We start from the raw sequence: 19109 nt of genomic DNA on the forward strand, positions 1-19109 counted from the left end.
TAGATTGTTTCAAGTTGCAACATAACTTCCTACTTTGAACTCAGTGCCATAGATGTTAATGGCAGGCATGATATCCGCCTTCCTGGCCACCTTATCAGAAAGCATGGCCAAGAGCAATGACATTGGACGCCAGGATCCTTCTGCTAATCAACACTATTTAGCGTCTTGGCTTTAAAAGATTGCTACATCTTCAGAAGGTCTTTGACAAGGTGGCGCACATGAGATTGCTTAGCAAGATAAGAGCCCATGGAATTACAGGGAAGTTACTAGCGCGGGCGGAGCATTTGCTGGTCGGCCGAAAGGAGAGTGGGACAAAAGGGATCCTATTGTGACTGTCTGCCGGTTACGACTGGAGTTCCACAGGGGTCGCTGTTGGGACCATTACTTACAGTACATGTCAATGATTTGGACTGCGCTTTTGAGGGATTTGTTGCTAAATTTGCCGATGATACAAAGATAGGTTGAGAACGGTAGTGTTGAGGAAACAGAGAAGCCGCAAAGAGACTTAACTAGTTTGGGGGGAATGGCCAAAGACGTTGCAAATGAAATGTAACGTTGGAAAGTGTATGGTCATTCACTGTGGTGGAAGCAATAATTCGGAAGACTTTTATTTCGACGGGGTGAGAACTCCAAATGTAGAGATTTAAAGAGATTTGGGAGTCCTTATGCAAGATGCCCGAAAGGTTAACCTGCAGGTTGAGTCGATTTTAAAGAAGGAGAATGCAATGTTGGCATTAATTTCCAGAGGTACAGAATATAAGAGCAAAGATGTGATATTGAGGCTCTATAAAGCATTCGTGAGACCACACTTAACGTATCGTGTGGAGTTTTGAGCTCCTTATTTTAGAAAGGATATCCTCACTTTGAAGAAGTTTCGCTGAAGATTGACGTGAATGATTCCAGGAATGAAAGGGTTACCGTATGAGGAACGTCTGGCAGCTCTTGGGCTGTATTCCCTGGAGTTCAGGAGAATGGGGGGGGGGGGGTCAAATAGAGACATTCCAATTCTCCCCTATCCACTCTACTAGTTACATCTTCAAAAAATTCTATAAGATTCGTGAGACATGATTATCCTTTCACAAATCCATGATGACTTTGGCCGATGATTTCACCGTTTTCCAAATGTGCTGTTATCACATCATTGATAATCGGCACTAGCATTTTCCACACCACCTATGTCAGACTAACCGGTCTATAATTCCCCAGTTCATCTCTCCCTTCTTTTTTAAAAAGTGGGATTACATTAGCCACCCTCCAATCCTCAGGAACGAATCCAGAATCTAAAGAATTTTGAAAAATAATCACTAATGCATCCACTATTTCTTGGGCTACTTTCTTAAGCACTCTGGGATGCAGACAATCTGGCCCTGGGGATTTATCTGCCTTTAATCCTTTCAATCTACCTAACACCACTTCCGTAATAACATGTATTTCCCTCAGTTGCTCCATCTCACTAGATCCTCGGTCCCCTACTATTTCCGGAAGATTATTTATATCCTCCTTAGTGAAGACAGAACCAAAGTAGTTATTCAATTGGTCTGTCATGTGCTTGTTCCTTATGATCAATTCACCTGTTTCTGACTGTAAGGGTCTACATTTGTCTTGACCAATCTTTTTCTTTTCACATGTCTATGAAAGCTTTTAGAGTCAGTTTTTATGTTCCCTGCCAGCTTTCTCTCATAATCTTTTTTTCCCTTTCCTAATTAAGCCCTTTGTCGTCCTCTGCTGGACTCTGAATTTCTCCCAGTCCTCAGGTGTGCTGCTTTTTTCCCCCCTAATTTCTATATGTTTCTTCTTTGGACTTGATAATATCCCTAATTTCCCTTGTCAGTCACGGGTGCACTGGTTCCTTGGTTTATTATTTTGCCAAACTGGGATGAACAATTGTTGTAGTTGATCCATGCGATCTTTAAATGCTTGCCATTGCATATCCACTGTCAACCCTTCAAGTATCATTTGCCAGTCTATCTTAGCTAATTCATGTCTCATAACTTCAGAGTTACCCTTCTTTAAGTTCAGAACCTTTGTTTCTGAATTAACTGTGTCATCCTCCATCTTAATGAAGAATTCCACCATATTTTGATCACTGTTACCCAAGGGGCCTCGCATGACAAGATTGCTAATTATCCCTTCCTCATTGCTCAATAGCCATTCCAGAATGGCCTGCTCTCTAGATGGTTCCTCGACATGTTGGTTCAGAAAACTATCCCGCATACATTCCAAGAAATCCTCTTCCTCAGCGGCCTGACCAATTTGATTCACCCAATCTATATGTAGATTGAAGTCACCCATTATAACTACTGTTGCTTTGTTGCACGCATTTCTAATTTCCTGTTTAATGCTATCCCCAATCTCACTACTACTGGTAGGTGGCCTGTACACAACTCCCACCAGCGTTATTCTGCCCCTCAGTGTTATGGAACTCTACCCATATCGATTCCACATCCTCCAAGCTAATGCCCTTCCTTTCTATTGCATTAATCTCCTCTTTAACCAGCAATATTACCCCACCTCCTTTTCTTTCCTGTCTATCCCTCCTGAATACTGAATATCCCTGGATGTTGAGCTCCCATCCTTGGTCACCCTGGAACCATGTCTCTGTGATCCCAACTGTATCATACTCATGAATAACTATCTGCACATTCAATTCATCCACCTTGTTACGAATGTTCCTCGCATTGACACACAAAGCCTTCAGGCTTGTTTCTACAACACTCTTAGCCCTTATACAATTATGTTGAAAATTGGCCCTTTTTGCTTTTAGCCCTGGATTTGCCTGCCTGCCACGATTACATTTCACCTTACTACTTTTGCTTCTTCCCTCATTTTACACCCATCTGTCTCTCTGCACTTGTTCCCATCCCTCTTCCACATTAGTTTAAATCCTCCTGAACAGCAGTAGCAAACGCTCCCCCTAGGACATTGGTTCCAGTCTAGCCCAGGTGCAGACCGTCCTGTTTATACCTGTCCTACCTCCCCCAGAACTGGCTCCAATGCCCCTGAAATTTCAATCCCTCCCCTTTGCTCCATTTTTCAAGCCACGTATTCATCTGAAATATCCTCCTATTTCTACACTGACTAGAACGTGGCACTGGTAGTAATCCAGAGAATATTACGTTTGTGGTCCTACTTTTTAGTTTATCTCCTAACTCCCTAAATTCACCTTGTAGGACCTCATCCCGTTTTGTTTTTTGTTGTTTTTTTTTGCCTATACCGTTGGTACCTATGTGCACCACGACCACTAACTGTTCACCCTCCCACTCCAGAATGTCCTGCAGCCGCTCAGAGTCATCCTTGACCATTGCACCAGGGAGGCAACATACCATCCTGGAGTTTCGTGTGCGGCCGCAGAAACGCCTATCTATTCCCCTTACAATCGAATCCCCTATCACTATAGCTCTCCCACTCACTTTCCTTCCCTCCTGTGCCGCAGAGCTACCCATGGTGCAATGAACTCGGTTGCTGCTGCCTTCCCCTGATGAGACATCTGCCCCACCAGTATCCAAAACAGTATATTTGTTTAGTTGGGAGATTACCTCAGTAGATTCCTGCACTACCTGCCTACTGCTACACTGTCTAGTGGCCACCCCTTCCCTTTCTGCCTCTGTAACACTTACCTGCGCTGTGGCCAACTCACTGAACGAGCTATTCACGACTTTCTCAGCATCGCGATGCTCCAGTATGAATCCAATCGCAGCTCCAGACGCTCAATGCGGTCTACCAGATGCTGCAGTTGGACACACTTCCTGCACACATAATCATCAGGGCCACTGGAAGTATCTCTGATTTCCCACATGCTGCACAATGAACAAAACAAAGGGGCTGATCTCAGTTGCCATGACCTACCCAATACTTGCCTCAACTTTTGAAACTTTCTACTTTGAAAGGGACTTACACGGCCTTACCTCACTTGGAGTGAAGCTCGTCCTCAGCCTCTGCTCGCCGAAGTCTCTCAAGACAAAGCCTTCCTACTGTGTATCCCTCTACTCCGTCGCCCGGTCCGTCTAACCGTTCTCTTTAAATACTCCCGCTGCCTCACGGTCCGATATACACGCGTTTGCGCAGTTGTGCCCCCGTTAAAATGCTTCCAAGTTCCTGACTGATAGCTTCATATTTCCCCTTACTACAACTAAACACTTCCCTAACGTGTCTTTTCCTATTCCTCCCCAATACTGTGGTAAAGGTGATAGATCACTATCTCCAAAATGCTCTCCCACACATGGAGACCTGACACCTGACCAGCTTCATGTCCAAATACCAGATTAAGCACAGCCTCTCCTCTTTAGCCTAGTCTATGTATTGTATTTGGAAAACTTTCTGAACACACCTAACACACTCCAGCCCATCTAACCCCCTGTTCTTGTGAGATGCCAATGAATATTTGGGAAATTAAAATCTCTCAGCAAGACAACCCTGTTATTATTACTCCTTTCCGGGATATGTTTCCAAATCTTCTCCTCGATGTCCCTGTTACTATTGGGAGGTCCATAAAAAAAAACAAAAGCACCCCGTAGGGTTATTGACCCCTCCCTGTTTCTATCTTTCACCCACAGAGCATCAGTACACCATCTCTCCGTGACTGGTTTCTTTTCCGGAGATGTGCCACCGTCTGTGATCAGAGTGCCGCGCCCGCACCCTTTCTGAAACATCTATAGCCTGGCATTCTAAGCAGCCATTCCTGCCCCTGAACCATCCAAGTCTCTCTACTGGCAGCAGCCTCATAGCTCCAAGTACTAATTCACGCCCTAAGCTCATCCGCTTTGTTCATAATATTTTTTGCACTGAAATAGACACATCTCATTCCATCGGTCAGAGATAATCTTTCCTCCGTACCGCAATGTCTGCAAGCTTTCTGTATTTGAGAGCCAACAGCCCATTGTACGTCTCTCAAGTTTCCTTCACACCCCACTGCAATTCCAGTTTAAACCCTCCCCAACTGCCTTAGCAAACCTTCCTGCCTGGATATTGGTTCCTTTCGGATTCAAGTACAACCTGTCCTTTTTGTACAGGTTATGCCTGCCCCAAAGGAGGTCCCAATGTACTAGAAATCTGAATGCCTGCCCTCTGCTCTAATCCCTCAGCCACGCATTTATCCTCCAACTTGCTCCATTTCCATACTCAGTGTTAGTGGCACCGACAGGAATCCCGATATTACTAACTTTGAGTTCCTGCTTCTCAACTTCATTCCTAACTCCCTGTAGTCTGTTTTCATTACATCCTCCGGTTTCCTACCTACGTCGTTGGTTCTCTTCTTGAGCCTAGTTACACCTATATAAGACATTGGTAAAATCCGACTTGGAGTACTGTGTTCATTTCTGGTCACCTCAAGAGTGAAATTGGCCTTTTCTTCTTGGAGGGACGCAATATGAGATGTTACCTGATAGAGGTGTACATGATGATGAGAGGCATTGATCGTATGGATAGTCAGAGGCTTTTTCCTCCAGGGCTGAAGTGTCTAACACGAGGAGGTATAGTTCAGGGTTCTTGGAAATAGATGCCGAGGGGATGTCAGGGGTAAGTTCATTACACAGGAATGGTGGGTGTTTGAAATACACTGCCATCGGGGGGCGGTGGAAGTGGATACAATAGGGTTTCTTAAGGGACTCTTGAAGTTCAGAAATAATAAAGCGCTATGCGCTAGGAAAACTCCGGTTAGTTTCTACAGCCGGTTAGATGGTCGGCACAACATTGAGACATTGTGGGCTATGTTCCATGTTTTAAGGTTCTGCTGAGACATGCTTTCTTCACGCGGTGAGTTGGGGGGGGGTATATATGATTATACTGACCGCTTTATCAGGCCAGTAGGAAGTGTAGACAGAGTTCATGGAGGGGTGGCAGGTTTCAGAGATGTGCTCAGCTGTGTCCACAACGCTCTGCAGTTTCCTGCGGACACTGGTGGAATAGTTTCTATATGTTGAGTCAGTTCATGAGAGCAGAGAGGTAGACGTGTTCTGCCGGGAACTCAATAAGGCGTTTAACGTTTCCACTTTGCAGGCTTCTCTGTAGAAAGGAGTGGGACCCAGGGGAATTTGACTGTCTGATTTGTGCAGTTTGATAGGCATCATGTACGGTGAATCTAAAAAGTCAATTTAGAAGGTCCCAGATTGTAGGTGGCTCTGGAAGAGTGACGACAGGGAGGTAGGGAGAGAAGGAGCAGTTATAAAGGGAGGGAGGAGAATATAGGGGGATTGGAAGATAGCAGAGGGAGGGAGATACTAGATGGTGTGAGACGCAGGGAGAGTAAGCGGTCCTATTTAAACGGGAAAGACAGAACAGCACTGATAGCAGATGTAGAATACATAGACTTTAACAGGGCTGTTAACAAGGTCCGAGATGGCATACCGCTGTAGAAGATAGTGTGCGAGGCAGTGTGGGCTGGGTAACTGGATATACAATTGGCTTTGCTGTAGGGGCTTGCAGACGTCTCTAACGCTGGTGGCTTTGTTAAAAGTGAGGACATTTCAGGGGGATATCGGTCAGCTGTGGAAATTGGCAAAGCAGTGGCAAATGCAGTTTAATTCGGACAAGGGCGAGCTGTTGTACTTGAAGAAGAGGAACAACTTTTCACAGTGAACGGGTGCAACTCCGTGAAATTGTATACAACATAGGAGCCTCGGGATACGGGTACACGGTTCCCCGAGTAAGTGATGTCACAGGTAGGGCGCTAAAGAAGGCGTCTGACGCGCCGGTCATGATGAGTGGGCAGATGGATTAGGATTTGACAAGTTGGGTGCATGGCAGGTGACCACTTCAGAATGACGTCATTTATGTGAACTCTGACCTTCTTGTGCAGTCACGTATGTTTCGGCGGATCCCGAGGCAATGGGAGGATCTTCATCCTCATCGATGTGAAGTTCGTCTTTCGGAAGGTTCAGCACTGTGTAGGTGGACGTGAGACCGTCTGGGAGAGAAAGAGAGAGAATGAAAGAGTGAGAGAGAAACGGAAGAGGAGAGATCGTCAGAAAATGGGGCGAGTGAGGATAGAGAGATTGAGCAGCGAGAGGGTAAGAGAGAGTAGGGAGAGAGAGGTTTATGTGAGGGGGAGAGAGACGGCTGAGAGACAGGGAGAGAAGGTGAGGGAGAGAGTGAAGTGAAATGAGAGAGACGGGAAACCGAACAGTAATGAAGGGGTCGAATGAGTGAATGGAAAGGGAAAGTGAGTGAGAGGCGAGGGCGATGGGCGGGAATTAGGAGAACATGGGGAAAGGGAAAGGGGAGCAAAATGGGAGAGGGAATGAAGGATGGAGAAGAGAGAGCGAGGTTCGAGTGAAGCGGGATTTCGAAGTGTGGGAGCGATAGCGAAAGAGTGAAGGAGAGAGGGATAGAGTGAGAGGAGGAAAAATGTCGCAGGAGGAAGGAGGGGGCAGAGGGAGCGAGAGAGTATTGGTGAGAGAGAGAGGCAAAAGACAGAGGGTCAAGGTTGTATCATTTTGCTCGTTGTTATATCATTGTTTGAAACTTTGTTCTTATTTCACACCTTGGATATGTGGCGGTCCTGCGGCTAGGGAAATTCCAGGCAATCTCTACAGTAGGTTAGATGGTCGGCACGACACTGTGGGCCGAAGGGCTTGCTATGTGCTGTAGATTTCTATGTTCTGTCCTATGTACTGGCGATACTGCTTTCCTATCTTCCTTTCCGCGGGGTTGGTGCAGAAGAGCGACGATTGGGCGTGGGTGGAGGTGGATTTTTGGTGAAGCTGGCTGCTTTCCCGAGGCAGCAGGGAGTGCAGTCAGAGTTCATGGAGGGGAGGCTGGTTTCGGAGCTGTTCTCAGCTGCGTCCACAGAGCTCTGCAGCTTCTTGCGGTCACGGGCGGAGCAGTTTCTCTATTTTGAGTGAGTAACAAGAATGGGTCGCGAGAGCAGGGGGTTTGGACGTGATATTTTGGGAACTAAATAAGGCATGGTATGTTTCCACTTTGTAAGCTACTCTGTATAATGGTGTGGGGCCCAAGGAGATTTGACTGATTTATGCAGATTTGACTGATTAATGCGGATTTGGACGCTGACTTTAACATTTGCTCCCTGAGGACAGATAGCTTTGGAAGATGGAAGACGGGGTTCGGAGAGGCGGGAAAAATAGAAAGAAATCAGGAGGGCTAAAAGAAGGTTGCTTTGGCAGTCAAGGTGAATGCTAATCCAAAGAGCTCCTATGGGAATATTAAGAGCAAAAGGATAGTAAGGGATAAAATTGGTCCTATTGAACATCAGAGTGGTCGGCTATGTATGGAACCAAAATAAATGGGTCAGATCTTAAATGTATTTTTTGCGTCTGTATTTACAATGGAAATTGGCATGGAGTCAAAGGAAATAAGGCAAACAAGTGGTGAAACCATGGAACTAATACAGATTGAAGAGGAGGAGGTGCTTGCTATGTTGAGGCAAATCGGAGTAGATAAATCCCCAGCACCTGAAAGGGTATTCCCTCGGACCCTGAGGGATACTAGGGTTGAAATTGCAGGGGCCCTGGCAGATATACTTAAAATGTCGGTATCTACGGGTGAGGTGCCGGAGGGTAGCTCATGTTGTTCCATTCTTTAAAAAAAAGGCTCTGAAAGTAAACCGGTAAATTACAGGCAGGTAAGTTTGACCGCGGTGGTAGGTAAATAATTGAAATAAGTACTGATAGATACGATCTGCAAGTATTTGGATAGACAGTGAATTATTAAGGAGAGTCAACATGGCTTTGTGTGTAGTAGGTCATGTTTAACAAACCTATCGGAGTGTTTTACGGTGGTTATCAGGAAAGTGCATGAAGGGAAGGCAGTGGTTGTTGTCTACATGGACTTCAGTAAGGCCTTTGACAAGGTCCCGCACGGAAGGTTGGTTAACAAAGGTCAGTCGCTAAGTATACACCTTAAGGTTGTAAATTGGATAAGACATTGGCTCCGTGGGAGAAGCCAGAGAGTGTTAGTGGAGGATTGCTACTCTGAGTGGAGGCCTGTGACTAGTGGTGTGCCACATCTATATCAATGATCTGGATGATAACGTGGTACATTGGATCAGAAAATTTGCTGATGATACAAAGATTGGAGCAGCAGCGGACAGCGAGGAAGGTTTTCACATCTTGCAGGGGGATTTCGCCCAGCTGGAAAAATGGTCTGAGAAATGGCAGATGGAGTTTAATACAGACAAAGGTGACGTATTGCACTTTGGAAGGACAAACCAAGCTAGAAAATACAAGGTCAATGGTAGTGCACTGAGGAGCGCAGTAGAACAGAGGGATCTGGGATAACAGATACAAAATTCCCTAAAAGTGGCGTCACGGGTAGATAGGGTCGTAAAGAGATCTTTTGGTTTTTGCCCTTTATAAATCCAGGTATTAAGTAGAAGAGTTGGAATGTTCTGTTAACCTAGTTCAATGCATTGGTGAGGCCGAATATGAAGTGTTGTGTGCAGTTTTGGACACCAATTTACAGGAAGAATATTAATAAGGTTGAAAGAGTGAAGATAAGGTTTACAAAAATGTTGTCAAGACTTGAGTAACTGAGTTACAGAGAAAGGTTGAATAGGTTATAACTGTGTTCCCTGGAGCGTAGAAGAATGAGGGGAGATTTGATAGAGGTGTATAAAATTATGATGGGTATAGGTAGAGTGAATGCAAGCAGGCTTTTCACAATGAGGGTGGAGAGAAAAATAACAAAGGGTATGTGTCAAGGGAGAAGGGGAGAAACTTTTAATTTTACAACATTTTTATTCAGAAGAAAAAATACAAGATTTACTGTGTGCAACACATAGATCCATCTCAACATAACTTGTGTACATTCATATATTGTCATAAAATTGATCAAAATGTTGTAGCATAACACATAATGGTATACCACTCTGTAATCAAAAAATTAAAGGTAAGTCATACATCATAAAATAATTTTTTTATATAAAAAAGTCAACCCCCTACCAACTACCAAAGAAAAAAGCTGATGGATGACAATGGAAAAAATTAGAAAAAAAACATATTCACTTAAGAACAGAAGATAAAAATATCCTTAAAAGTCTGTGCACTTTTAAACTGTATAAATTGGTAAAGTCATTTAGGAAAGGTCCCCAAATATCATAAAAATATTTTTTCGAATTTAAGACTGAGCAGCAGATCTTTTCTAAATTTAAATGACATAATATCACGTAGCCATTGAAGATATGTAGGAGGGATAGACTCCTTCCATTTAAGCAAGATTGCTCTTCTTGCTAAAAGAGAGGTAAAAACTGAAACCTGTAGGTTAGGAGTATTTAAAGTTATATCTTCATTTGCAATAATACCAAACAAGGCAGCAAGGGGATCTGGGTCAAATTGAACCCTAAAAAGTTGTGAGAAGGTATGGAATACTTCCCGCCAAAACTTTTCAATTGTAGGGCAAAACCAAAACATATGAACTAAAGAGGCATCAGCAGAGTTCCAATTATTACAAAGTGGAGAAACATTCGGATAAAAACTGGACAGTTTCTGTTTAGAAATGTAAGCTCTATGAACCACTTTAAATTGTCGAAGAGAATGACGAGCACAGAAAAAAACGATTTATTAACCCGTTTAAGAATTTAATTCCATCTATCATCAGAAATCTGACAAATTAGGTCATTCACCCAAGCTTTTTTTTTATCTAAAAAGTCTTGTCTAGAATCAATCAAAAAGTTATAGATACGGATAATAGAACCATTAACAAAAGATTTTAAATTTAAAAGATCGTCCAGTAAATTTATATCAGGACCTATAGGAAAAGTAGCTAATTGGAAACGTAGAAAATCTCTAATTTGAAGGTATCTGTAAAAATGTATTTTTGGGAGTGCAAACTTATTTGACAATTAGTCAAATGAAGCAAGAGATCCTGAGATAAATAAGTTCCAAAACACTTAATACCTAGTTCATCCCAATCTTTAAAGAATTTATCAGTCATGGAAGGGATTAAAAAAAAATTAGGAGAATGGGAGATGATAATGCAAAATTCGGTAAACCAAAAAAATTTCTAGATTGAGACCAGATCCTTAAAGTTTGTTTAACAATTATGTTATCTGTTGTTTTATTTGCTGAAAAAGAAAAGTATTATCCAACAAGAGAGATAATAGAGGAATTTTCTTGCAGAATTAACTTCTCCGGAGACCCATGATGGGCAATCTTTACGATAACTATAATAGGACCAGAAAGTAATACTCCTTATATTGGCAGCCCAATAGTAAAACCTAAAATTGGGTAGGGCTATTTGGGGAGAAAATTGGGGAGAAAGTTTAAATGGTACATTAGTGGGTGATTTCTTCACACAGTGAATAGTGGGAGTGTGGAATGAGCTGCCAGATGAAGTGGTAAATGCGCGCTCACTTTTAACATTTAGGGAAAATGTGGATGGGTACATGTCTGAGAGGTGTCCGCAGGCATAAGGTCCAGGTGCTGTTCAGTGGGACTAGGTAGACAAATGGTTCGGCGCGGCCAAGTAAGGCCAAAAGGCCTGTTTCTTTGCTCTAATGTTTTATGGTTGACAGAGAAGCAGTCGCGGCTGATGCATTAGAAACTTGGGCACGAGGGGGTATGTCACGCGACATCTCGGAAATGACATCATTGTTGAAGAATTCTGACCTGTCTGTGCAGTGATTGGCAACTCGCCGGATCCCGAGGCGATGGGAGGATCCTCATCCTCATCGATGAGGGCTTTGTCTTTCCGAAAGTTCAGCTCTGAGTAGGTGGATGTCAGAACGTCTGGGAGACAAGGCGAGAAAATGTTAGAGAATGGGGGAAAGCGAGATGCAGAGAGAGGGGAAGAGAGTACCTGGAGAGGAGGTAAGTGAAGGGGTGACTGGAATGGGAGATAGCGAGAGGGAGTGAGGGGGAATGAGAAGAGAGGGAATGAGAATGAAAGAAAAAGTGATCGATGGGGTGGTTCAGCCGTGCATGAGCGAAGTCGGAGAGACCAAGGGAGCGATAGAGAGGGGGAGAGTGCAAAGGGGAGAGCGAGAGTGCCAGGGAGTGTGCCAGGGGGAGAGGATTGAAAGAGTGCGCAAACAGAGAGGGAAGAGAAAATGGGGAAGCGGAGAAAGAGGTTGAGAGATGTGTAGACAGTGGGGAAAAAGCGAGCGAGGAGCAGAGTGAGGGAGGACAAGGAGTGGGAAAGCGGGATGGAGAGAGTGAGTGGGAGAGTGAGAGTGAAAGTGGAACAGATAGTGTCAGTGGCAGGAGACAGAGAGATAGGAAGAAGGAGAGAGAGAAGGAGCGAATGAGAGGATGTGTAGTCAGGGGGGAGAATGGAGAGAAGGGAACTGACAGGATGAGATGATGTCAAGGGAGGGGAGAATTAATGATAAAGGGCAAAGAGTGGTAGAGGGGAGAAGACGGAAAGAGCAGAAAAGGGTGGGTGGGAGAGAAAGGGATAAAAAGAGAAGGGAAAGGACATGGCTTGAGACTGAGGAGGGAGAAGGGAAAGAAGGGAGAGAGAGAGAGAGGAAAGATTGTAGAGTTCTCCCTCACAGCGCTCCCTCATCACCGCTTCCACACAAAGTTCCTTATACATCTGCCATCCCACAGCGCTCCCTCCTTCGACCTCTCAGCGCCCCCTCCTCAGCTTTTGGTTTATTGACCTTAATAAATAAAAGTATTCAGTATAAGAGGTCGAATGTTATGATGAGGTTGTATAAGGCATTGGTGAGGCCGAAAGTGGAGTGTTGTGTGCAGTTTTGGTCATCGATTTACAGGAGGAATATTAATAAGGTTGAAAGAGTGCAGAGAATGTTTACAAGGATTTTGCCGGGATTTGAGAAGCAGAGAAAGGTTGAATAGGTTAGGACTTTATTCCCTGGAGCGTAGAAGAATGAGGGGAGATTTGACGGTGGTATATAAATTTATGATGGATATAAGCAGGCTTTTCCCAATGAGGGTAGGACGAATAAAAAACAGAGGGCATGTGTTAAGAGTGAAGGAGAGCAAGTTTAAAGGGTTCATTAGTGGAGGATTTCTTCAGACAGAGAATAGTGGGAGTGTGGAATGAGCTGCCAGGTGAAGTGGTAAATGCGCGCTAACTGTTAACATTTAAAGAACATTTGGACAGGTACATGTATGTGAGGTGTCCGCCGGCATATGGTCCAGGTGCAGGTCAGTGGGACTAGGCAGAAAAATGGTTCGTAGGGCCAAAAGGCCTGTTTCTGTGCTGTAATGTTCTATGGTTCTATGGAAAGCGTGCAGAGGAAGATTTTGCCTGCACTCCAGGGACGGAGTTATGAAGAGAGGGTGGGTTGGCAGCGACATTATTCCCTGTAGCGCTGGAATGACCTTTCAGGGGATTCTGAAGCCATGAGGGGCACAGACAAAGCGAATGCCCACAGTTATTTTCTCTGGGCTTGGGGAACAGAGGAGAAAAAGCACACAGGTCTAAGATGAGATGGGAAAGTGATGGTGGTCAGTCTATGGGAGGAGTTGACAGAGAAACAGTCGCGGCTGATGCATTAGAAACTTGGGCACGAGGGGGTATGACACGTGACACCTCGGAAATAACGTCATTATTGATGAATTCTGACCTGTCTGTGCAGTGATTGGCAACTCGCCCGGTCCCGAGGCGATGGGAGGATCCTCATCCTTCACGATGAGGGGTTTGTCTTTCCGAAAGTTCAGCTCTGAGTAGGTGCAGGTCAGACCGTCTGGGAGATAAACAGAGAGAATGTGAGAGAGAGTGTTTGAGAATGAGGGACAGCGAGATGCAGAGAGAGGGTAAGAGAGAATACAGGGAGAGGAGGTAAGTGAAGGAGTGAGTGGGGTGGGAGATTGCGAGAGGGAATGAGGGGGAATGAGAAGAGAGGGGAGAAACACGGGGAGAGAGTGTAAAAGTGATCGATGGGGTGGTTCAGCCGTGCATGAGCGAAGTGGGAGAGACGAAGGGAGCGATAGAGAGGGGAACAGTGCAAAGGGGAGAGTGAGAGTGGAGAACCGGGTGAGTGTGCCTGGGGAGAGGATTGAGAGTGCGGGCAAACAGAGAGGGATGGGAGAAAGGGGAAGCGGAGAAAGAGGTTGAGAGATGGGTAGACAGTGGGGAAAAACAGCGAGCGAGTGTGGAGAGTGAGGGAGGAAAGATAGAGTCAGGCGCAGGGGATGGAGAGGTAAGAAGAAGGAGAGAGCGGGAAGGTAGAGAGGAGGTGCCGATAGAGAGGAGGTGTACTGAGGGGGGAGGGGAGAATGGAGAGAAGGGAACAGAGGATGAGATGAGGGACGATGAGATGATGACGAGGGAGGGGAGAGTGGATTAGAAAAGGGCAAAGAGTGGTATGGGGAAAAGAAGGGACAGAGCAGGAGAGACAGGATGGGAGAGAATGGGTGAAAAAGAGGAAGGAAGGGACATGGCTTGAGTTCGGAGAGAGAAAAGGCAGAGGAGAGAGAAGGGAGAGAGAGGAGAGATTATGGAGATTAAAAGAGGAGAGAGATGATTACAAAATTTTACACAACGCTCCCTCATCATCGCCTCTAAACAACTTTCCTTATTCATCTGCAAACCCACAGCGCTCCCTCCTTCGACCTCTCAGCACCCCCTCCTCAGTGACACTTCCACCACACAGCCCCTACCACGACACTACCACAGTACTGCCCCTCCCATGACATTCTGTCATCCCTCACCACTTTCTTCACTACGATCCACAGCGGCCTTCGATACCGCCCACCCAGGGCGCTCTCTCCACTCCGCCCCTCCAAAGCGCACTATCCCCAACCCCTCACAGTGCTCCCTCCCAGTCGCCAGTCCGAGCAATACCTCCGACATCCTCAAACAGGGAATCGTCAGGATTCATGGCGCTCTTGCCCGAAAATCTCACGGCAGGAGTGGACCCATCAGATAAACACCGTCAAACTAACAGATGAAAGTGACTTCCATCTCTCTGGTCCGGGGACACCGTCCCTTCACACACTCCCGGAATCAGACACATAGTGAAATTCCCTTCACATTGTCTCATCACATACTCCGGGGGTCAGACACAGTTATCTTCCCTCTCGAGTGAAGCATCGCCAGGGCTAGACCAGAAACAGAGTGAACTTCACTGAACTGCGCCATCGCATAATTCTCGGGTCAGACATAGAGAGAACCGCCCTCCGCATCTTCCATCACACACTCCCGGGTTGAGGAACAGAGTGAATCTTTATTCACAATGTCGTATCGCACACTCCCCGGTTCAGGCACAGAGTGAATCTTCATTCACACTGTCCAATCGCACACTCCCAAGGTGAGACATAGAGCAAAGCTCACTCCGCACCGTCCCTTCACACACTCCCGGGGTCAGACACAGAGTGAACCTCCCTCCACTTCCGTCCCATCACATACTCCCGGGGTCAGACACAGAGTGAATCTCCCTCCACTCCGTCCCATCACACACTCCCGGGGTCAGCCACAGAGTAAAGCTCCCTCCGCACCGTCCCCATCACATACTCACGGGGTCAGACACAGAGTGAATCTCCCACAACACCGTCCCATCACACACTCCCCGGGTCAGGCACAGAGTGAATCTCCATTCACACTGCCCCATCGCACACTCCCAAGGTGAGACACAGAGTCAATTTCCCGCCATACTGTCCCATCACACACTCACGGGGTCAGAGACAGAGTGAATTTTCCTCCACACCGTACCATCATGCACGAGCAGGGTTAGACACAGAGTGCGGTTTCTTCCACACCGACCCATCACATGCCCTCGTGGTCTAACACAGATTGAAACTCTCTCCCTCCGGTTTTCTGCCCCACTCACCTCGGGAAGGAGACCGTGCGTCCTTTTTTGCGAATTCCACATTCATATAAGTCTCACTGTCGTCCATCCTGTCGAGGATTCTCAGTGGCTCTGAGCTGAACAGGGGAAGCAACAGTTGTCAGAGCAAGCCCGTGTTGACAAAAGAGGCAGACCAACACCAACTAACACAAGATGAACAGCTGATAGAGAGAGGAACAGAGAGCAGGGGGTGGGGAAGCGGCAGTGGGGCTGGAGGGAGTATGAGGGTGTGCGAGTGGCTGTTCGAGTGATACGAGAGTGGCGGGGGTAACTGTAGTAAGAGTGGGGAGAGAGAGGGAGAGGGAGAGAGGGGGGAGATTGGGTTTCGGCAGAGAGAGATGGAACTGTGTGGCTGTGGACTGGGTAGGCAGAGGGAAGGAGAGAAGAGGGAGTGTTGGGAGAGAGGGTAAAGTAAAAGTAATGGAGATGGGGAAACCGGGGGGGGACGAGGTAGATGGGAGGATAAATAGTGGAGGAGGCGATTGTGAGAGTGAGGGAGAAAAGTAGGGTGGGGAGCATGAATGGGAGGAAGAGAGAGAGAAGGAATGATAGGAAACGGAGAGGAGGGTAGGGGTGTGGTACAGAGGAAAGAAGAGTGCAGAAGGGAAGGGTTGAGGGAAAATAATTTAGACGATAGAAGGAGTGAGGAGTCAAAGGGTGTGAGAGAGGAAAGGAATGGAAGGAAGTATTGAAAGAAATTGGGATTTGGGAAGGATGGAATGTCGGAGGGATTTGTGTCACCCTATTGCCCTGGTGATTCGCATCCCCTTGTTGGTTCCTGGTTTACGTGTCGGACTGCTCCTGCTCATCGGCGGGGCTTCAGACGCTCTGTCTGCGTGAAACCAAACCCCAGGGCAAACACCGAAAACCCCGCCGAGGTGAGGGATCCCCCTTTCGCTGTAAAGTGCTTTCTCCAACTTCTCCTTTCAGTGGTGCACTCTATCTTCTCTTCTTTGTTCCGTGACTTTCTCTCTCTCTCTTTCGCTCACTCCCTACTCTCTCAATCCTTTCACTCCACAATTCCTCTCGCCACTTCTCTCCCACCTTACCCAACTCTCACCGCTTCCGCGTTATTTACCCCACCCACATTTATTTGCCCATCTCTCATTCTCCTCTCAAGCACCAGCACCCGTGTCGCCCCGATCTAGAAACACCGGCTTGCCCATCCAACCTCTGTAACTGGAATTAATAGAACAATGAATATTACTACACATTTCAGGCCCTTCAGCCCACAAAGTTGTGCCGACTCTTAAACCCTGCCTCCCATATATCCCCCACCTTAAATTCCTTTATATTACTGTTCAGTAGTCTCTTAAATTTCACTAGTGTATCTGCCTCCACCATTGGCTCAGACAGTGCATTCCTCGCACCAACCACTCTCTGAGTAAAATTAAAATCTTCCTCTGATATCGCCCTTGAACTTCCCTCCCCTTACCTTAGAGCCATGTCCTTTTGTACTGAGCAGTGGTGCACTGGGGAAGAGGCGCTGGCTGTCCACTCTGTCTATTCCTCTTAATAGCTTGTACACCTCTATCATGTCTCCTCTCATCCGCCTTCTCTCCAGAGAGTAAAGCCGATTGTGAATCCACCTGGCTAAACCTCCCTGAATCCCATGTCTTCTGACTTTCTGAATAAGCCTACTGTTTGGCATCTTGTCAAATGCCTTACCAGAATCTATTTAGATCGCATCCACTGCACTACCCTCATCTATATGCCTAATCTTCTCCTCAAATAACTGCAGCAGGCTTTTTAGACACGATCCGCCTTTCACAAAGCCATGCTGACTGTCCCTGATCAGCCGTGGTTCTCTAAATGCCCATAGATCCCATCTCTAAGAATCTTTGCCAACAGCTTTCCCAACACAGACGTAAGGCTCACTGGTCTATAATTAGCCGGACTACCCATACAAACTTTTTTGAACAACGGGACAACATTCGCCTCACTCCAATTCTCCAGTCCATTCCAGTGGACAACGAGGGCATAAAGATCCAGGCCAGAAGCTCAGCAATCTCTTCCTTCGTGTCGTGGAGCAACCTGGGGGATATTCCGTCAGGATCCGGGGACCTGTCCGCCCTCCTGTACTTTAACAACTCAAACACCTCCTCTCCATTAATATCGAAATGCTCTGGAACATCAACCTCGCTCATATTGTATTCACCGTAATAAAGTTCCCCCTCATTGGTAAATACCAAAGAGAGGTATTCATTGAGGACCTCGCTCACTTCTACAGACTCCAGACACAACCTCCCACCTTTATCCCTAATCGGTCCTACCTTCAGTCCTGTCATTCTTTTGTTCCTAACATAATTGGAGAATGCCTTGGGGTTTTCCTTTACTCTACTCGCCAAGGCCTTCTCATGTTCCCTTCGTGGTTTCCTCAGCACCTTCTTAAGCTCCTTTCTTGCTACTCTATATTCGTCAATAGCCCCTTCTGATCCTTGTTACCAAAACCTCATGTATGCTGCCTTCTTCCACCTGGCGAGATTTTCAACCTTGCTTGTTACCCATGGTTCCTTCACCCTTCTATTCGTTATCTTCCTCACCGGACAAATTAATCCATAACATCCTGCGAGAGATCCATAAACATCGACCACATGTCCATAATACATTTCCCTGCAGAAACATCACCCCAATTTACACCCGCAAAGTTCTAGCTTCATAGCCTCATAATTTTCCCCTCCGACAATTAAAAATTTCCTGGCCTCTCTAATTCATTTTTTTTCATGATGATGCTAAAGGCCAGGGAGCGGTGTTCACTGTTCCCCAGGTGCTCACCCACTGAGAGATCAGTGACCTGACCCTGTTCGTTACCTAATACTAGATCTAGTATGGCATTCCCCCTAGTCGGCCTGTCAACACACTGTGACAGGAATCCTTCCTGGACACACTTAACAAACTCTGTCCCATTGAGCAGCTGGATAGCGACAGAGGGGAGAGAGTAGTAAAGGGCAAAAAAAGGGTAGAGAAAATGAAGGACTGTGTGGAGAGAGAGCGAGAGTGCGAAAGGGCAAATGGGTAGAGATGGGTAGGGAGGCAGGGAGGTAAAATAGAAGGGAGAGTGAAGAGTGAGGGTGTTCCGAAAGAGAGAAGGGAGGCGATAGAAAGGGAGATGGGAGGAGAAGGGGAAGATGAATTTAGCAAAGGTTAGAGAAAGGAAGTGGATAGGGAGAGACGCAGATGCCACAGTGGGGGAACGATGAACCGGGTATGGAGAAAGACGAGGAAAAAGTATAGAGAGGGCGTAGACGGTGGGTAGGGAAGGAGAGAGAACGACACAGAGAGGTAGAAGCATGAGGATGGAGAGGTAGAGAAGAGGAGGAGGCAGATTGAAGAGAGCGGAGTAGAGGAAGACTGAGAGGAGGCAGTGTAGGAAGAGAGCCTGAGGGGTGTTAAAGCG

The 19109-nt window shown here is 46.3% G+C and overlaps 1 protein-coding gene across 1 annotated transcript in view; it reads right to left on the reverse strand.

Annotated features, from left to right (window-relative positions):
• Positions 1–15785, reverse strand: part of LOC140719910 (uncharacterized) — a 30179-nt gene extending 14394 nt beyond the window's left edge. The window contains exons 1-4 of the mRNA XM_073034837.1: positions 15695–15785; positions 13490–13609; positions 11562–11681; positions 6782–6901 (exon numbers count right to left, since the gene is read on the reverse strand). Coding sequence (XP_072890938.1) covers positions 6782–6901; positions 11562–11681; positions 13490–13609; positions 15695–15761 — 427 coding nt within the window. The 5' untranslated portion in view covers positions 15762–15785. The remainder of the gene's footprint in view (positions 1–6781; positions 6902–11561; positions 11682–13489; positions 13610–15694) is intronic.
• Between the last annotated feature and the right edge of the window lie 3324 nt (positions 15786–19109).

This window comes from Hemitrygon akajei, unplaced genomic scaffold (assembly GCF_048418815.1).
Source record: "Hemitrygon akajei unplaced genomic scaffold, sHemAka1.3 Scf000033, whole genome shotgun sequence".
Taxonomy (NCBI): domain Eukaryota; kingdom Metazoa; phylum Chordata; class Chondrichthyes; order Myliobatiformes; family Dasyatidae; genus Hemitrygon; species Hemitrygon akajei.